Genomic DNA, 21273 nt, shown 5'->3' with positions numbered 1-21273 from the left:
TTGCCGGCCGCCTTGAAAGAAGCAGTGGTGAGGCCCCTCCGCAAGAAGCCCTCTCTGGATCCGGCTGTTTTGGCTAACTATCGTCCAGTGTCCAACCTTCATTTTCTTGCGAAGGTTGTTGACAGTGTGGTGGCGCGGCAGCTTCCGCAGTACCTGGATGAAGCTGTCTAACTAGATCTGCTCCAGTCCGGATTCAGGCCTGGGCACAGCACGGAAACAGCATTGGTCGCGTTGGTGGATGATCTCTGGAGGGCTCGGGGTAGGGATTGCTCCTCTATCCTGGTCCTGTTAGATCTCTCAGAGGCTTTTGATACCATCGACCATGGTATCATGTTGCGCCGGTTGGAGGGGTTGGGGGTGGGGGGCACAGTTTTGCGGTGGTTCTCCTCCTATCTCTCTGACCGGTCGCAATCTGTGTTGGCAGGGGGGCAGCGGTCGACCCCGAGGCGCCTTGTTTGTGGGGTGCCGCAGGGGTCGGTCCTCTCACCCCTCCTGTTCAACATTTATGTGAAGCCGCTAGGTGAGATCATCCATGGCTTTGGGATGGAGTTCCATCAGTACGCGGATGACACTCAGCTGTACATCTCCACCCCAGGCCACCCCAATGATGCCCTTGAAGTGATGTCCTGGTGCCTGGAGGCTGTGCGGGTCTGGATGGGGAGAAACAGGCTCCGACTCAACCCTTCTAAAACTGAGTGGCTGTGGTTTCTGGCGTCCCGATATAGCCAGCTGGTGCCATCGCTGGTTATTGGGGGCGAGTCATTGGTCCCCACGGAGAGGGCTCGTAACTTGGGCATCCTCCTGGACGCACGGCTGTCTTTAGAAGAGCATATGACAGCTGTGGCCAGGGGGGCTTTTTACCATGTTCACCTGATACACCAGTTGCGTCCCTTTCTGGATCGAGACTCCTTACGCACGGTCATTCAAGCACTTGTCACTTCCCGCCTGGACTACTGCAATGCTCTCTACATGGGGCTCCCCTTGGGGTGCACCCAGAAGCTCCAACTGGTCAAGAATGCGGCCACGTGGGGGATTATGGGAGCGGCGGGGCGCTCCCATGTGACATCCCTCCTGCGCGAGCTGCACTGGCTTCCAGTGGTCTTCCGGATGTGCTTCAAGGTGTTGGTGACTACCTTTAAAGTGCTCCATGGCTTAGGGCCTGAGTATCTACGAGACCGCCTTCTGCCACCAATAGCCTCCCACCGACCAGTACGCTCGCACAGAGAGGGGCTCCTCAGGGTGCCGTCGGCCAGACAATGTCAGCTGGTGACCCCCGGGGGGAGAGCCTTCTCTGTGGCGGCACACGCCCTCTGGAACGACCTACCCCCAGAGATACGTATGATTCCGGACCTCCGGACTTTTCGTCCGGCCCTTAAAACTCACTTATTTCATCTAGCCGGACTGGTTTGATCCCATCTTTTGGTTTTAATTTGTAATTGATTTTATTGGGGTGTTTTTAAATTGTGGGCCAAAATTATTTAATATCTTTTTAAATTGTTTTAAATTTTGTATGCTATGTTTTACCTTGGCTGTTCATCGCCCTGAGTCCTGCTGGAGAAGGGCGGTATAAAAATAAAATAAAATAAATAAATAAATAAATAAATAAATAATGAATTAGAAGCCTAGCTAACAGTATTTGAGGTTTTCCATTTGTATTGCACACTATTTGAATTAGACTGGCAGGTGATTACTTCACAATTTCTGTCATGGAAGATTCAGAGTTAAGCTGGATCATATAAAACCTTTTTCTATTCCAGTCTTCTGATCCTACTGTACTATGGACAAATAAATGCTTATGAGAAGTTCCTAATTGAGATAAACAAATGATTCCATCTTATCTCACCAGCAATTGACATTAAAAAAACATAACCCTTTTACTAGACCTAATCTACCGTATTTTCCGGCGTATAAGACGACCGGGCGTATAAGACGACCCCCTACTTTTCCTGTTAAAATATAGGGTTTGGGCTATACTCGCCGTATAAGACTACCCCTCTTCCAACGCACACCAAATAAAAATTAAAAAAACATCAACTGGCTCACCCACAATGTAAAAGCAGCTGTGCTAGACCCAAAATGGCCCCTGAAACAAGCAGGAACCTCACACAGCCACAAAAAGCCCCAAAAAACAACTTTCACGCTTTACACACACAACACAACACAACACAACACAACACAACACAACTGGCTCATCCACAATGTAAAAGTAGCTGTGTTAGACCCAAAATGGCCCCTGCAACAAGCAGGAACTTCACACAGCCACAAAAAGCCCAAAAACCCAACTTTCACACTTTACACACACAAAATTCCACATACAGCTTTGTGAGATTTTGTGTGTTTGTGTAGTTAGAGTGAAACACTACAGAAACACACTAAATCTCAGAAAGCTGCACAAATATTATTTTATTTTATTTTTATTTTTATATGAAAGCTAAATTTAAAACTTCCTAAACTTTAAATGGCTAGGTCTAAAAAAGAACTAAAAAAAACCCCAATTAACTATTTTTTTTTTAAAGATCCCAAAGGGGAAAAAAACTTACGGTACCCAATAGAACAGGGGTCTCCAACCTTGGCAACTTTAAGACTTGTAGACTTCAACTCCCAAAATTCCTCAGCCAGCTTTGTTTTGCTGGCTGAGGAATTCTGGGAGTTGAAGTCCACAACTCCCTGCCTGCTTGGTTGCAGGCAGGGAGTTGCTTGCTGATGGAATGGATTCAGGCAAGCGAAGCAAGGCAAGCAACTAAGGCAGTGGTTCTCAACCTTCCTAATGCTGCGACCCTTTAATACAGTTCCTCATGTTGTGGTGACCCCCAACAATAAAGTTATTCCTAAAACCATCAAAAATATGTGTTTTCCGATGGTCTTAGGCCAGGGGTCCCCAACCTTTTGGACCTCAGGGACCACCAACTTCATAATTTTAAATTTCGCAGACCACTAATACGAATCCAGTGCCCCGCTTGCTGAAGCACCTGGACTCCCAGTACGGGATGGGGTCCTTCAGGCACTCTCCATCCTCTCTCTCTCTCTCTCTCTCTGTCTCCCACTCTTTCTCTCTCATTCTCTCTTTCTCTCTCTCTCATTTTCGCTTTCTCTCTCTCTCCCTCTCTTTCTTTCTCTCCCACTCTTTCTCATTCTCTCTTTCTCTCTCCCCCCTCTCTCATTCTCTTTCTCTCTCCCCCTCTTTCTCATTCTTTCTTTCCCCCACTCTTTCCCTTTCTCTCCCCTCTTTCTCATTCTTTCTCTCTCTCCCACTCTTTCTCTCTCATTCTCTTTCTCCCCCCTTTCTCTCTTTCTCCCACTCTCTTTCTCTCTTTCTCCCCCCCACTCTCTCTCATTCTCTCTTTCTCTCTGTCCCCCTTTCTCTCCCCCCCACTTTCTCTTTCTCCCTCCCCCTCTTTCTCTCTCTCCCCACTCTCTCCCTCTCATTCTGATTCTCTCATTCTGATTCTCTTTCATTTTCTCTCCCTCTCTCTCATTCTCTCTCTGATTCTTTGGTTCTCTTTGATTCTGTCTCTTTCTCTGTCTCTCATTCTCTCTCTCTCACTCTCTCTCTCTGATTCTCTCTGTCTCTTTCTCTCATTCTCTTTCATTCTGTCTTTCTCTCTCTTTCATTCTTTGTCTCTTTCTCTCTGTCTCATTCTGATTCTCTCTCTCTCATTCTCTCTTTCATTCTTTGTCTCTTTCTCTCTCTGTCTCATTCTGATTCTCTCTCTTTCTCTCTCTTTCTCTCTCTCTCTCATCTCATGGGCCAGCCAGTGTCTTGGGGCTGAGAGGAAGTCAAGCATCTCCCTGAGAGACTGAGGGATGGAAGAAGTGTGGGAGCGAAGCACTACTTGAACTTGTGCGGCATGAGCATTCGCCTTGGTATATTTGCACCAGCCGATGGCCAAGGCAGCCCTCATCTGTCTGCTGAAAGTGCAGCATCAGGATTCTGCCTTGCTATATTTGCGGCGCAAGGCAGCCTTTGTTTCCTGCTGCTTGGGACTCAGAGCGGTAAATAGCGTCTGATCCGGAGAGCAGCTGGATTTTGCTCTCTAATCTGGATGCCAGATCGGCCCCCTGCAAACTCTCGTCTCTCAAGGAGCGCTCCCTGAAGCGGGGCTGGAAACTTTGGTTGGACTGCTTGAGAGAGGAGAGCTTGCAGGGGGGCGATCTGGTGTCTGCAACGGAGAGCGGCATCCGGCTTTTTCTCTCCGCTGTAAGAGCGCTGTAAGAGCGGCAGCCCTCATCTCCTAATGCTTGGGACTGCAAAATCCAGCTGCTCCCCGGACCAGTCACCATTTACCGCTCCGAGTCCCAAACATTAGGAGATGAGGGCTGCCGCTCTTACAGCGCTCTTATAGCGGAGAGAAAAAGCTGGATGCCGCTCTCCGTTGCAGACACCAGATCGCCCCCCTGCAAGCTCTCCTCTCTCAAGCAGTCCAACCAAAGTTTCCAGCCCCGCTTCAGGGAGCGCTCCTTGAGAGACGAGAGTTTGCAGGGGGCTGATTTGGCATCCGGATTAGAGAGCAAAATCCAGCAGCTCTCCGGATCAGACGCCACTTACCACTCTGAGTCCCAGGCAGCAGGAAACAAAGGCTGCCTTGCGCCACTCCTGACACAAATATACCAAGGCGGAATGCTGCTGCCGTACAAATGAAAGTAGTGCTTCACTCCCACAGCTTCCAGCCATCGCAAACGCCGCTTCTTCCCGCTTCTGCCGCCCCCTCCCCCACCGCCACAACAGCACCATTCATTCCGGATGGCGAGGGTTGCGCTCGTTTTTCTGTATTGCACCACCATCAAAACCCCTGTGAAAGGGTTGTTTGACCCCCAACCACTGAGCTAAGGTAAGCAAGCCAGGAAAATGCGCTGCGCACTCCCACCCTTTGCCTGCGAGCCCGGACGCTGATCCGGATGGCTGCAGAAGGAACTGGGCACCGGCTGTCATGTCTTTTCTGCTGTGCGGGGTTCGGCACCTGGGCTCCCGGGGTTTAAGCCTCTGGGCCAGCCCGTGCTGCTCCAGGATGTTAGCTTCGGGCTCCTTGGAATCGCTGCCGGGTGGTTCTTCCCGTTGGGGCGATGGTGGGTGGCTGCGAGCCTGGAAGAGGTGGTGAAATGCAGAGCAATACCTCGTGGGGAAGGAGTCCGCCGTGGCTCCCGCAATCCAAGCGACGCTGATCGCTGCCGAACCCCGCACAGCAGAAAAGACATGACAGCCGGTGCCCAGTTCCTTCTGCAGCCATCCGGATCAGTATCCGGGCTCGCAGGCAAAGGGTGGGAGTGCGCAGCGCATTTTCCTGGCTTGGCGCCGATCCGGACGACTGCAGAACGAACTGGGCACCGGCTGTCATGTCTTTTCTGCTGTGCGGGGTTCGGCACCTGGGCTCCCGGGGTTTAAGCCTCTGGGCCAGCCCGTGCTGCTCCAGGATGTTCGCTTCGGGCTCCTTGGAATCGCTGCCGGGCGGTTCTTCCCGTTGGGGCGATGGTGGGTGGCAGCGATCGGCGTCGATCGCTGCGCACTCCCACCCTTCGCCTGCGAGCCCAGGTGCCGATCCGCTTGGACTGCGGGAGCCACGGCGGTGCTGGCCAGGCTGGGTCTGGTGCGGTGGGCGGAGATGAAGGAGCAGCCTCGGCGGCAGCAGCAGCAGCAATTACAACGGGAAAAGCCATGGGGAAAGGAGGACGAGGAAGATCTGGCAAGGCGGTGCGAGCACTTCATGGCTCCTCCGGTGAGCGGATTGCGAGAGCTGTGCGACTGGGGCGGAGACATGCGAAGTCGCATGGAGCTTCTCATAATGGAGACTCAGAGCCAGGTGTGCAAGGCGCTGGCCCAGGTCGACCGCGCCGCCGCTTTCACCGTGGACTGCTGGGAAAGGAAGGAAGGTGACCCGAATTCCGGGGTTGAGTGGGGACGCGTTCCTTTCTCGTGGGCCGCGCACTGCCTGGCACCTCTTGTAGGTTGGAACTAATTCGGAGTACAGCTTCCCCTCAATGTTGCCGGCGCTCCCAAAGTGTCATCGGTCAGCGCCAGCAACTCAGATTCGGGTACCCGGCGTATAAGACGACCCCCGACTTTTGAGATGATTTTCCTGGGTTAAAAAGTCGTCTTATACGCCGGAAAATACGGGGTATATTAAAAATAATGGTCATTAATATATTTATCTTCTATAAATTTGTCTAATAACTGTTTAGGGCTGTCTATGTTGGTGAAACGTATTACATTTTCTAGAATTAGATTTCAGAGTTTAGCTATATACTTCATTATGTAAAAACAAATCCTGTTATTTGTTCTGAAAATATTATGAGAAAGGGTGGGAGATTCTTTTCATACTATACACAATGCATGTCCTACATGTCTTTCTTGTACTTTCCTTGAATCTAATTCTATTCTGCAACTTTTCTGGTTCTGTGTTAATCTTTTTCAATAGCCATGGTTAGTGTATCAGTATGATTTAAAACTATTACAAAACCGGCAGATTTGAATGTTATTCTTTTCCTAATGATCTTGCAGTAATAAATCTGTTATTATAGCAGTCACCCCATGGAATATTTGCAACCTCCAAACTGTATTCCTTGCCAATTACTATAGATCCCAAGAAAGAAATATATATTACACACACACACACACGGATGGATAGACACATATACACACACACAGAGAGAAGCTAGAATTCAGTATTGCAGGCTAACTCTGCCCATACCCTGGAGTTTGATCCTAGTTGATTTAGTCTTCCATCCTTCGAGGTTGGTAAAATGAGGACCCAGATTGTTGGGGGCAATGTTAATTCTAAACTGCTCAGAAATGCTGTAATGCACTATGGAATGGTATATAAGTTTAAATGCTATTGCTATTGCTATATAATCTTCTCCCATGGAAACAAGTTGTTAAGTAAGTATTAAAAGCATTATTTTTTTATTTATAATGCAGACATTTAAATACAGTGAAAATATTGTATTTTTTACCTGATCCTGAGAAATTCTCTAAAGACCCGTCTGTTGTAGTAGTAGCAATTTCACTGCTGCTCATTGGCTCTGTTTTAACTAAAAAAAAAAAACCACAAATAACATGTGTTCTATATACCCTATTATTTGTGCACAAACCCATGCATACATGCAAAACCCGTATATACTGTAAGCATCCAGTAGGATAACATACAAAAATGCAACACATCACAAATCTCAACAAGTGCATTTATAGAATACAATTCCAGAAGTGCTTAAATTAAAAATGAGTAAATAATTCATTAATAATCAGTTAAATGATATATTATTTTTCTAGAGAAATATCAAAAGTGATGAACATAAAAGAAAGTCAATATTCTCAAATCTGAACAATATTAATAAATCCATCCAATTGTATAATTTTATTTTTCATCCTTTTAATCTCTTTGCCATGTTTTACCATACTGAACATGTATTACATTGTAATTAGAAACCGGACTGCTTTAATTCTTTATATGCTGCAGACTTCTTATATGCTCCCCTTGCTGAATACAAGCAATTTCAAACCATTTGTCTATTCAATATTATCTACACTGATCAACAGGTGCTTTTAAGGATTTCAGACAAGAATCTTCCCTATTCTATGAGGTGATAGCATGAGTTAAAGAAGGGACCTTGGATGATTAGAAGACCTCCAAAGTCCCTTCCAACTGCTATTCTATTCTATTCTATTCTATTCTATTCTATTCTATTCTATTCTATTCTATTCTATTCTATTCTATTCTATTCTATTCTATTCTTCATATGGTATAATTTTACTAAAGAACATCTGTATACTGGTGGAAAAGTCTGGCAGGCATCTGGGCTTCCCTCAGCATCCTAGGCAGTACCCATCACTTTCCATATCTGCTGGGATAATAAAGTGCTCCAAATGGGAAAAGCATAGGGAGGACCTGGCACACTTGTGTGCATTCTGCATGCAGAGGTGCGTATATTCATCAGACTGTTGGGCCCAGTTCCCTAATGTTCATGAGCAGCCTAGCCAATCCTTGACTTCACTGTAGCTCCAGCACCCTACATTCCTTGTTTAGATGAACCAAGATGAAGTCGATAATAGCAATTAAATACAGTCTAGAAATTCTCCATGACCCAGTGTCAAAAGGAGGTCACACACAAACATTTCTATTCTATTCTATTCTTTATTCCTGTTTTAAAGTTCTTCTCCTAACTGTAGTGTAGTTTCTATTGTGACAAGACAAGCTCATTTATTTAGTTATTAAAACTAAAATACATTAAAAAACAGATGTTGTCATTATATTACATTAAAAGTTGTTGCATATATAAAGAAAATATACAAAAAAGCCAATTGGATAGTTAACACAGAATGTGTTATCAATGTGGAAATCAGTATAAAGATAAGAATTTATAAATATGCCTTTTTTAAAGAGAAAAGCTGTAGCTACTTTCTCTGTACATAAATAGTGTTAACTATAGTTATCTTTCTCTCCTTTTTGAGTTACTAAAGTATATATTGTACTTTCTCTTAGAATGAAATCTCCTATTTCTACTGACTGGTTAGAAAATGTTTTATTCAATCCTGAGGAATTGTTTTTATAGCTTTATTGATTGTCAAGGACCCAAATACTTATGGGAACTGACAAACAAAGCCAATCTCCATAAGAATTTAACTTATTTAGAATAATCTCCATCACATTGCATGATATGATAAAAGTTCTTTTATAGGCTTCAAGCACCTATAAAATATTAAACAATTTGCACTGTTTTTGTTAGTATATAATGTAGAAGAAACAGTAGTTACTTTATTTCTACAAATGCCAAACTGAGCTAAGAAAGTGAAGAGAACAGAATATAACACTTTACTTTGTAAGATATGAAGCTGGGCTTTTCTATATTCAACTTTTCCTGCTATTAAGGAAAGCCTTAACCACCAAACATCATGAAGGCAAATGGAAAAAAATCAAATTCAATTAAACAAACACAATATACATGTATACATTATTGCTTTTTAGATTGTTTGGCATACACAAGCATTAAGAAACAGATGCAAAATTATTTTGCTGCACATAACAATTGCTGCAATTAAAAGTGTATGATACAGGAGTAAGAGCTTGTAAGAATTCTCTATAAAGTTTGGCAGCAAAATGACATATTCTGAAAGCAGTCTCAAGAGTGAAAACAGAAAGATATTGTAAGTTGTTTCAACATGCATTCTTTATTCTAAAGAAAAATATGCTTTGGAATGCAGCAAATGTGTACAAAAACCACTTGTACCACATTTTAAAAACTCCACTATTTGAGCAAATGGAAACCTTATTCAATCACTGCAGGAATTTTGCCTAGCTTTGACTATATTTTTCCTATATTGCCAATTATTCCCCTTTCCAAATCTAACATGATCTTACAATATTATATTCCCTTTATCTTAATTTTATCCCTTTTATCCTGATCTTGTTACAACGGTTACTACATCACACACTTACAAACACACACACAAACGAACATTTGATAAAGATCAAACTATGCTATATGCTAATTATATATTCAACAGTTTTCTTAAACAAACAGGACCTAAATCAGACTAGGGAGAGAGCAAATACACTGCAGACATAATTTTCTCCAGAATAAGATACTTTAATACAAAATAAAATGCTCCCTTCTCCAGAACAAACTGTCAGGCATAATTTCTGCTTGTTTTTAAGATACATGTGTGGGCCTAATCTAAATCTAGACTATCATATACAAGAGGTGCATAAAAATGGAAGTCAAATAAAGATTGGGCACATGCTACATAATGATGTAACACATAGTTAAGCACCAAGATAGCAACCAGATGTCTTTAAAGCAGGTGTGTGGGTGAGTTCTATATGTAGCCTCCTAAAAAGTTATAACTTGCAAGTTATTTTATGAAAAAAGAAAACTGTATCCCAAGGCACATCTGTTGCATTTATTTCATAATACACAATTCTGTAAATTTAGTAAAATATATAGAATTTGTTTTGGAATTATACACACTTACAAAATGTACAGCTACCTTCTTTTGAGTGCCAAAATGTAATGTAATGTAATGTAATGTAATGTAATGTAATGACAAAATTACATTACCTTCCTTCCTTCCTTCCTTCCTTCCTTCCTTCCTTCCTTCCTACCTACCTACCTACCTACCTACCTAACTATACCTGTATTCTTTCCTTCCCTCCTCCCAATATTAACAAATTTACTTATAGAAACACAGCAAATAACGAAGAACCAGGCAAGCAAAATTAGCTGTTTAGAGTTGAATGAGTAAAAAATCATGTAATTATCATGAAGTTAACAAATGAGTACTGCAAAATAGCACATATGGTGCCAACAGCAATGTTTTCTGATGCATGTTACATTTTTGTTTATTTTCTCTTTCTTATAAAGTTAAAAAGAAATGAAGTTCTTACATATAATTGTCAAATTCATACCTAAAAACATCTTTGATTAGCAATTTTCTCAGAACATTCATTTTGAAAAAAGTGTACTGATTACAAAGTAATCTCTACAAAAAACATCAGAATAATAATAGGAACAGTTTTGAGCCATAAATAGAAAGGTAGCATTTAAATAAATAAATAAAAGGTCTAGAATAAAAATACAATTAATAAAAAGACACTTAAAAATTGATTTGCACCAATTTCAGATTTTACTTTAAACAGATTATAAATTTTAATATAAAATTAAAAGTTAAAACCCTTAATCCTTTTAAATACATGACCCTCTCTTTATAAAATATACAAAATGTTTTATAGAGAAAAAAGTTAATTTAGTTGAAAGTTGATTAAGTCTAAATATTTAACTTTATTATTTGCCACTTATTTTATTTATTTTTATAAAAATATTCAATATTTATGATTTTGTCAAATAAAAAACATGGATTTGTATTTTTAATCCAGTCTGTATAAAACTGACAAGCTCTTATTTAAAATATTCTGACACATAGTCAGACAATAATCTAATACTTTCAATAGATTCTCATACTTCTGCCATGAAAATATTAATTTTAGGGACTATATAATGCTTTATATATTATATGAGAAATATTATGGTCCCCAAATTCCTTTCAGGTTTGGATTTTGATCAGTTTTGGTAAACCTTTGTAGTATTTTTAAAATAATTAATTGAATTAAATATTATGGAGGGAATTTGCCCTTACATAGAATTTATCTTCACTTTGGAGCTGATCAAAAGATTAAAATATGGAATATACAGCTTTCTATCATTCAAGCAGTGCATTTAATGCATATGTAAATCCTCAATCAAAATTAAAAGCAAAAAAAAAAAAGAGAAAGAGATCTCATCCCCATCCCCATGCCCTATAGTGTTGTCCTCTGGGAATTGTAATAGTACCTTGGAAGAATCACTTCACTGTTGCTATTTTTAATATCTTCTTGTCTGTATGTAAAATAGTTGGTACTGGAAAGATATTTTTGTTCATTCTTCCCATTGTTAGTGGTTAATGTTTTAAATAAATAGGGAAAGAGACTAAAGCAAAGGTTTACTGATCAAAAACTGATCAAAATCCAAACCTGAAAGGAATTTAAAACTTATAAACTTTAAAATTCTATGAATATAGCAGTGCTAGCCAGAAGGAAGATAGAACAGTTAACCGAAAGTCTTGGGATAGATGCTTTTATGGCCAGTATTGGATATTCATAAGGATTAGCATCAACTATATTTGAACAGAAACAGAATTTTATAACCACAGCAATAAAAACAATTTAATCAAGATTTGGATTACAATGAGGGAAAGAGGAAATTAACCCTTTAATTATGCTGTAACTATATGTGTGTATGTACACACAAAAATAGAGGATTTAAATAGTATTTAAAAATAAGTTGTGGTGGCATGGTATCTTGATGAGCAGATTGTATGCCTAATTGTCTATTAATATGACATGTGAAAGTTATCAAAATAAGTAAATTATATTTTTAAATTTAAGATCAATCCAAAACAATGTATAATGGAGTACCATGTGTAACCCCACCAGATGACTCTTCATAAAAAGTATTGAATGTATCCAGATTGAAATATATAGATTGTTATGATGTCTGTTTCACTATGTAAATATCACATTTATTTTGTTTTGGTGACACTATTTTTTTTCCTGTTACAGACTGAATTATTCATCACTTAATCTAACAGATAAGAGCAAATATTTATTTAATCCATTTAATTTGTTAAATTTAGAATGTTGTTATATTTTAATATATAGAAAACAAAATCTTTGAATATTCATAAAATTAAGGATTTTTGATGGAATTAGCTGAAGCTTAGTGAAGCTGAAAAATTCAGTCAGATTTGAAATCAGAGAGCCAGGAAGAACTGCAGTTCTTGCTTTTACCATTAGACAGCTATACGAAGTCTAAACCTCTAGCAGAATTTTTTCAATGCTATCATAATCCTAAGTAACATTTTTATTAATGGTAAAAGCAAAAGAATATGGTATCATAGACATTTATTACTTTTATTAAAGAAAAGGGTCTTTCATCATTTTAAAAAGTAACATATCTGACATGGAACATCTCAAGTTATTTATCTGCTATATACTTAATGCATTGAAATGCTGCGAATTATTAAACAAGATTTTAATAATTTCAGAGAAGTGATAAAAACAAGGCTCTAGTATCAGTATTTTAGCATTCTGTAATAGTTTTAAATTAGGGAGCAGATTTAAAGCAGATGGGTTTAACTTCCAGAAGAAACAGGTCTGTAAGTAGGCAATACCTATTGTAAATAGGCAATATTTTTCCCTGTCAAAACCTATGAATCCTGGCAGACAACTGTCACTGAATCATATTAGATATGTAAGTGAATCTATATATTTATATTCCCTCCCTCCCTCCCTCCCTTGAAAAGATCTAAAGAAATGTTTCCAAAGTTTCTTTTGGTTTACTTCTAGGGCTGTGATTGCGAACCTATGGCACGCATGCCACAGGTGGCATGCAGAGCCATATCTGTGGGCACACGAGCCATTGCCCTAGCTCAGCTCCAGCGCGCATACTCGCACTGGCCAGCTGATTTTTGTCTGGCCCGCCCATGCTGCCCCTCCCCTCCCAGGTGTCTCCATGTGGCCTGTTTTGGATGCCAGGTAAGTACAGGGCTCACACGGAGGCTCTGGGAGGCCATTTTTGCCCTCCCCAGGCTCCAAGAAAGCCTCTGGAGCCTGGGGAGGGTGAAAAACAGGCCTACCGGGTCCACTGGTAACCTTTTTGCTGTCACGGGCCAAAAGTGAGGTGAGCACGGGGGGTCAGGGCACGGGGGGTATTGAATTATGGGTGAGGGCACTCCCCCCGCTTTTGGCACACAATGGCAAAAAGGTTAGCCATCACTGTTCTAGGGCATTAAGTATACCTTAAACTATAGCATTTTATTATATTTCAGCAGTTAGGTTGTTGAATGACACACCTCATTTTAACATTGACTTGTGCAGGGCAAAGGCGATGTTGTATTTTCACACAGATGTACAAGATATTTGAATGATACATCCAAGAATAACATTCCAATGTTGGCAAAATGTAGACAATGGAACTGGTAGGACAGTACAAATACATAAAATATATCAAACAGTGTAATATGGTAGTTAAGGTGTTAGATTTCGAGGACTGAGACACAGGTCATCCTAGTCATTGAAGCTCATTGGGTGATTTGAGGTCATTCAGTCTCACTTTCAACCCAATCTCCTTCATAGGATTATCATAATTAGGATAAAATAAAGGATTATTTCCATGTACCGTATGTAATTCTGAACTTCCAGAGAAAATGTACCCCCAGCAAGCAATAGCAATATGTTACAAACCAGAAAGACTCCAAATGGATACTAAGCCTTGAGATTTGGACTCAAATTCAAAATACTCAGTAAAACCTGAATATTGGTTTCATCAGTCAACATTATTTATGTTAAAACTGTATATTCAAACTCTTATAACTCAGTAATATCTGTTACATGCATATTTAGTTTTGTTTATAATCATCATCTATAAATCATAATCATCTATATTCATTTCTTATTTTTCCATTTGGCTCTATTTTCCCCTTCAACAGCCTCTCATGCATGATCCATCAAAAGTTTCAGATATAATAAACTTATTCTTTATAATGATATGAAGTTACTGGTTACAGTTTGCTAGCACATCTAACACTCTGTAAATTATTTTTTTCTTTCATAAATTAATAAATAAATATATAAGTGTAACAAATTTTCAAAAAAAAAGTCACATTCAGCAATTTTGGTTTGGTCTATTATTAGAAAATCTGTATACTTTATTGTATACTGTATTGTTTGCATTTTATTTAAGGATATAATTTTGAAAAGTTTTGTTGATGGTTGTATTGCCACAATGTCATTAGTACTGTGTTCATCTGTAAATAATTCACAGCTGCAACTTATTTTCTATGAATTCTTTTATAAAACTGTTATAGCAGAGTAAAAATGTAATAAATTAGGTAGACTTTTATTTATCCATTAATTATCAAGGTGATTTAATTATTGATATGAATAGTATGACCAAATATGTAATTGTAATTTTAATTTCAGCAAATGGTTCAAATGGACAATTGGAAACAAGAAGAGATAATAAATATATCCATATTTAGAAAAACTAACTTCAAAAGCCTACTTTCATCAATAAATAAAACAAATATCAATATTCCAATTTCTAAAATATGCAACGAAGTACAGTCCCATGTACCTTTAGCTAAGAATTCAAGATGCATTTCTTGCTTATAATGAAACTGTTTATCCAGGTTCAAAGTGGACCATAATAGCTTAAAGTTAACATACACTTTAAATAATTATTGCTAATGTTTAATAGCAGAATACTTCGGTATTCAATATAAGAAAGATGAAAAATGCAAAAAATAGTAACAACAATAACTGCAATACATTTTTTGCCCACTTCCAATTGAACTATAGGCCTTCTAGGCAATTCTCACTTTGCAAGTGTTTTGGAAAATAGAGTGAACTGGTGCTTCATCTGCAGAAACTGCCCATATGGCCTTTATAACCTTATCCAATAAGATTAAACCAGAATGTTATTGTTCTAAAACTGCTACTTTTCTCCACTAACATATTTCTTACCAAAAGGCTGTTTCTGCGTAACCATTCATTACATCTTTTCTTCACAAAAGAAATCACCTATGCATGCACATTATATATTTTTGGACTGAAGTCCCAAATCACCTAGTTGTTCTGGATAATTTGCCCTAAAGCAAAATCCCTCTTTTAAAATTGGCTCCTCTGTAAACAGCACTTGTTGCTGAAAAGAATCCATAATGCTGGACTTTTGGGGTACTGTACTTGCCCTATAAAAGATATCTACTTCCAGTGTTAGATGGTTTATGGTATTTCTAAGAACAATGCTACGTAAGCAGGTGCACAATAAAAAGAATAATACCAATGCTATGGTGCAATTGCAACATTTAAATCATTAAATATTACAACTGATACAATACCATATGCAATCATCATTTTTGTTACAGTAATCCAAAATCAGTATCTAATGTAACTAGTTAACTTCAATATTATAATCATTTTAAATCTTTACTATGAACAAGTTTGCCTTTGAAGAAAATTGATACGCTCTAGAGAGGGTAAAAGAAATCTTTAGCGTGCTTCTCCTTTCATAACAGTGCTGTGATCCTCAAATGCTTTTACATTATAAATTCAGACTCAAAATGCAGGATGCATAATTCCCACTGTACTTAGGATAACCTGACATTCATATCTCCCATACCAACTGCTACACTGAAACTCTAACTATTTAAATAGTTAAAGTTTTCTATAATAATCATAGTATCACACTGTATATAGAAAATTGCACTTGAATAATTTTATTTCTTGTGAGGAATCTAAGTACCTCTGCCAACTTTTAATTAAGCTTTAGTTTTCTACAGTACATTTTACCTTGGGAAAATATATGAGAAGGAAAAAATAGACACTCTTAAAAAATATACAAGTAATAAACCAAAGTTCTAAATCTAAATAAAGGAGCGTAGATCTGATGTACAATAAATTGTCAGTGATTAAAGTATGAATGAGTTTCAATTACTTCATCTTAAAACTTACAAATATATAAATGCATAAAATGATGTCTCAAACATAAGTAATACTGAAGCAATTTATGTCAAGTCCTATCAATTTGATCTTGACTTTCTTCTGAATAAACATATTTATGCACAGGTTAAGAAAATGTTCTCTGTATGTTGCCATATGACCAGTGGTGGGTTGCTCCTGGTTCGGTCCGGTTCTATAGAACTGGTAATAGTTCTATAGAACTACTCCGCCAACCCACCACAATGTCATCATGGCTAATCTGTGCATGCGCAGAAGCTTCTACGCATGCGCATAAGCACACGCTCCCGCTGCGGACCGATAGTAAAGGTAAGTGGAACCCACCCCTGCATATGACATCCAGATACTATGATTTACTCTAAAGTCCTATGCACAAATGAGTCTGATTGAGCCCTGTGAGTTTATTCCCAAGGCAGTATATACTATATATTGTAGCCTCAGTTTCCTAAGAATGTTACAGGAATAAATTGGACTATAACAAAGTATTTTTTTTTCTTACACCTAACTCATAATACCTTGGTATAAAAAGGATAACAGAAAATAATATATTGCAGTACATTTGAAAGGATTGAAAGAATACAGGGCAGTGATGGCTTGCTATCGGTTTGCCCCGGTTTGGGCAAACCAGTAGTAGTGGTGGCGGAAGGCTCCACCCATCCCCCTGGACATCATCAAATACTCTCTGCGTATGCACAGAAGCGGCGCACGAGCGAACCAGTAACAAAGGTAAATGAAACCCACCACTGATACGGGGTTGAAACAGAGCAGTTTCATATTCCTCTATTTAATCACTTAAAGCACTTTGGATTGTATAAAATTCAAATATATTCAACAGCAATATAATTTTGCTTTGAAATCAGTTTTATAACATGCAAAAAAGTCCCTATAGAAACACAAATTTCTTTCTTCCATATACTGTAACATTATTGTTAACATTATTAAAACATTATACAAATTGTTTACTTATCATTAACTAGCAATGACCTGATTATTCAATCAGTCTTCTTATTTTATCTATAGCAGAATGCAAACATTTCAGCTAACTCTTGAAAGCTAAGTATGGTTGGATCAAACTTGTACTTGGATGGGACACCACCAAGAATGCACAAGACTATAGGCAGAGATTATTGGAAGAAATATTGTAGAAAAAAGGAATGGAAAACCATTTGAATTTGTGTGTATAAGAAAAACTAGAGAGATATAGTAATCAAGAGTTGAATTTGTGTAAAAGGAACACTTTACCTTTATTATTTTTCATGTAAACTAAATAGGTTTAACCCTATTTATTTAACCCTAACCCCTTACATTATAAATTTGCATGAAGCATGGAAGAACAAAATATGGACTGCATTTCCACAAATGCTTTGTTAAAATCCAACATTATTATTTAAAAATGAATATAATCTGTCTGTTTTAAAAAACTGAGTATCCTCCAAATTCTTGTCAAAATAATCGAGGTAAAGTAAGAGGGAAAAGGAAAGGAAACTCCTCTTAACAAATATTGAATTCATTTTAAGGAGATAAAGCAACTCTCACTCTATCCCACTGTGTGTTTTTCTATATAGGCACACATGAAAATCCTGTAGCAATCAATGAAGCTTACTTCAAGTATGTGTACATAGTACTGTGAATTAATTACCTTTCAATAAAGTTAACTAACACCACTAACAAACAAGAGTCAGAATCTTACAACTTTGCAAATCTTAAAATGCATGCTAGCAATTTTGCATTCATCTTGGCTACACAAACCTGCAGTGGTCTGAGTATTAACATTTAACAACCAGTCTGCAGTGCTGAGCAGAGACATGTCACCTAAAGGGAAATTGCAAAGAAAATAAAACGCTAGTAGTTTTTCCATATATGTCACAGAATTACATGTATATAATATCCATCAGAAGTTTTATTTCTTTTAAATTGGTAAGGCATTTTAAGTTCTGTTCCTTCTCTCAATTATTTGGAATTGTTGCATTAAAATAATTTTAACTTAACATCCTGATAGGTTTGTTTAGAAAGAAGAGTTACCCTTGTGGGTTTAATTAGTTAAAGTTGTTAACTCCAGAATAAAATAGTTATCATCATACTTATACTCATCATACATATACCTATACAATATATACCAAACCAAAAGATTTAAAGTAACGCCACCTCTCCCATTTTAGATGTCCTTCTATGTATCTCCAAGTAATTTTTAATTAAAACTGAGAGTAAAGATGGTTGGGAGAAGGGGGATGACAATGGTCAGTGGATGGGTTCTATCCACTATTCTATTCCATCTATTCTATTAAAGGAATGCAGTATTATGTACAAGTGAAACAAAACCTTTTTTCTTTTAATATAGTAAACTTTCTTATAAAAAAGTTAAATTTTCCTATTACCTTTTTTGAATATTTCAAAGGAAATTGTTAATTTATCCTACACAGCATATTGTACGTGTGGTTTCCCTAAAATATTGCTGTGCTAATTGCCTTATTCAATGCATATTGGAACGCTAACAAGTCCTTTACATTTGCATCTCCTATAGTACCATGTGCTTATGCATTTTAATATATTAAATTGCTATTTTGCACATTTTCATACTAAATAATATTTTAAATATATACCTAAACTAGAGATAGCAACAGAGTATCCATATTACTTTCTTTATATATCACAATATTTCATTTAGTGGCAAATTAACCAGGTAAATGAACATGCAAGATTAAAAAAAATCCTGAAACATTACCAACAGCAAGCTTCAAAACATCTATAAATAAACTACTAACTAATTATAATTGGTTCCTAGCACCACCTTATATTCATTAAAATGTATACAATAGCAGAATTTATCTAGTTAAGCATTCTTGCATATCTACTAGAGAAGTCTGGTTTCCAAGATGCTAAACCTGAAAGTCATGATAGTAACTTTCAGATGCCAAAACAAAGCTGCTACTTAAAATCAGCAAACAAACAAACAGCTAGATGAAAAGGTTAATCATCCCTAGCCTTTATGCAGAGAACTGGAGAAACATTCCAGCATATATTCTCCACTTTCATTCAAATAGTAAACCCCAAATGTAATGGGTAAGGCCTAATCCAAAATTTCATATTGTTTGTAAATTAATGAAGTTTTTACTGTGTTTTCCCGAAAATAAGACCCTGTCTTACATTTTTTTTTTGAACCCTGAAATAAGCTCTTGGCCTTATTGCTATGCACTCAAAAGCCTGATTGGGCTTATTATTAGGTAATGTCTTATTTTGGGAAAACAGGGTATATATATATATATATATATATATATATATATATATAAAATAGGCAACATACACGATCAGAAACTAACCTTCTGTGCCATTGGGTGTCATGGAATTATTATTTAGGTGAGAATTATCAAGTTTTGGACCATTAGGAGACTCACTGCCAGCATTCAGACGGCTATGTGGGCTGGCTAAATCCTGCATTTCCATAGACCTAAAGAAAGAAAGAAAGTAACTATAGAAAAACAGTTCAAGACTTTTCACATGCTATGTCTACAATTAATTTTTCTACCTCAAACACATAATCTCATTTCTGTAAGTGCAAATCTACATATATTTATAGCTTTGGAAAGTCTGTGAGAAATAAAATCCAATGGATCTTATTCCCAGGTAAGAAGTTTTGCACCTTTCCATACACAATGCATTAATGTCTAATTAGAACCTTAACATAGCAAAAACAAGTTACTTCTTATAATATATCCATGTATTTGTATAAATTATTGTGGCAGAGACAATAATAGCACATTAAAAATTAACACTGCTTGCTTGCATATAATTTACCACCCAATTGAAATTTAATGGGCCTCCAAACCAAAGAAAACACTTGAAGCAATCGTTGAACCTACAGTCGACTGACAAGGAATGAGATATTCCTGATGTATGTGTTTACTCTAGCAAACTACTTAATTGTTCCTCTGTTTCTATTGAAACAAATGCAGCATTAAAATATTATTATGTTTCTTCTCGTGTTTGTTTTGTGGATTACATAAAGTGTGCCCCACTGAAAAGGGATAAGACCAATGCACAATGAATGGTTCTAGCATTAATATATCTTAGCACTTTGCGGTACTTGAACTGTCACTTAAAGAAAATAAAAACTGAGCTAAGTACAAAATTGCCAATGTTTTCTCTTTAGTAAAATACTGGAATTCTTACATATACCAGTTTTTATAATAAATTTCCATTTGTGCTTTGTATAATAAATATGTTAGGGCAATAGTCAAAATACATATTCTGAAATAAAAATGATTTTTGAATAAAGAGATAGCGCTAAAATACTTTATTCATTTTTACAATATGAAAACATCATTGGTATCAATTCTAGACTTTCCAAAATGCTAATAAACTTACTAGTTTGGATTTTCAAGTTTGCTTGGAGGATTTTTTTTGTAAAATACTATCTGAAATTATACTTACAGGTAGACAAAGTTCAATAAGCAACTAAATTGAATCTTTCCAGACTTACCTCATATTCTGTCAAACCCATGCAAAGAAGCATATTTTTCAAAATTCATTATAATGTATTTAGTTTTCAATACTGATGACTACTTTCTTGTAATAAATTATTTTGACAATGGCTCTGTTTATCAAATCTATATTTAAAAATGAACTAGTTTTCCAACTTATATACAAGGCTCTGTATCACTGTGATTAAAAAATTCCAAGCAACAGAATATTTTTCTAATTCAGAAAAGTATTTTTTAAAATAATCATTTCAGAATATTTAAAGTATTTTCCAAAGAGTGAAAACATTTCTCCAGTTTAAATTTAAGAAACAAATCTCATTTGTATATTTGTCACTTGAAGTAAACAAACACAACTTCATTCTAAGCTTTTCTTTCCATAGAGAAGCGACTTTCACTTTAACCTTACCTGCGAAAGGATGAAGCAGCAACATCTGAACTGACTTGGGATTTTTACACCTGCAAACCAGGGACACAAACAGAAATCTATGTTATGCTATGTTCATGTCAGGTCTTAATCTTACTAAACAAAGAAATCTTCCTGGGGATCATAATGCTCTTTTTTAACCAAAGAGGAGGGGGACAGTACTTCAGTGAAAGACATATTGTCTTTAAATTGAAGCTTCAACTGTTGTTTCCTCCAGCAGGTCTATCCCCCTCCTGCCCATGTCATGGGGAAGGCAGCCAAATGACGGGATAGTGATTCATCACTTGTCTATGACAGCTGCACACTGCATTACCCCTCCCCCAATCAACAT

The 21273-nt window shown here is 37.6% G+C and overlaps 1 protein-coding gene across 7 annotated transcripts in view; it reads right to left on the bottom strand.

Annotated features, from left to right (window-relative positions):
• Window positions 1-20957, bottom strand: part of EYA1 (EYA transcriptional coactivator and phosphatase 1) — a 78059-nt gene extending 57102 nt beyond the window's left edge. For 4 of the 7 annotated variants that reach the window (XM_070942219.1, XM_070942221.1, XM_070942220.1 and 1 more), the window contains exons 1-3: window positions 20925-20957; window positions 19358-19485; window positions 6946-7023 (exon numbers count right to left, since the gene is read on the bottom strand). In XM_070942219.1, coding sequence (XP_070798320.1) covers window positions 6946-7023; window positions 19358-19481 — 202 coding nt within the window. In that variant the 5' untranslated portion in view covers window positions 19482-19485; window positions 20925-20957. Of the gene's footprint in view, window positions 1-6945; window positions 7024-17789; window positions 17853-19357; window positions 19486-20924 lie in introns of all 7 variants that reach the window. The other 3 variants (XM_070942216.1, XM_070942218.1, XM_070942217.1) reach the window with 1 other exon arrangement.
• Window positions 20958-21273: the final 316 nt, after the last annotated feature.

The sequence above is a fragment of the Pituophis catenifer genome, unplaced genomic scaffold (genome assembly GCF_029215685.1).
Source record: "Pituophis catenifer annectens isolate HBS135680 unplaced genomic scaffold, rPitCat1.0.hap2 SCAF_3, whole genome shotgun sequence".
NCBI lineage: Eukaryota > Metazoa > Chordata > Lepidosauria > Squamata > Colubridae > Pituophis > Pituophis catenifer.
Note: the sequence above shows the minus strand (reverse complement) of the source record. Positions and strands in the feature narration are given on the sequence as shown.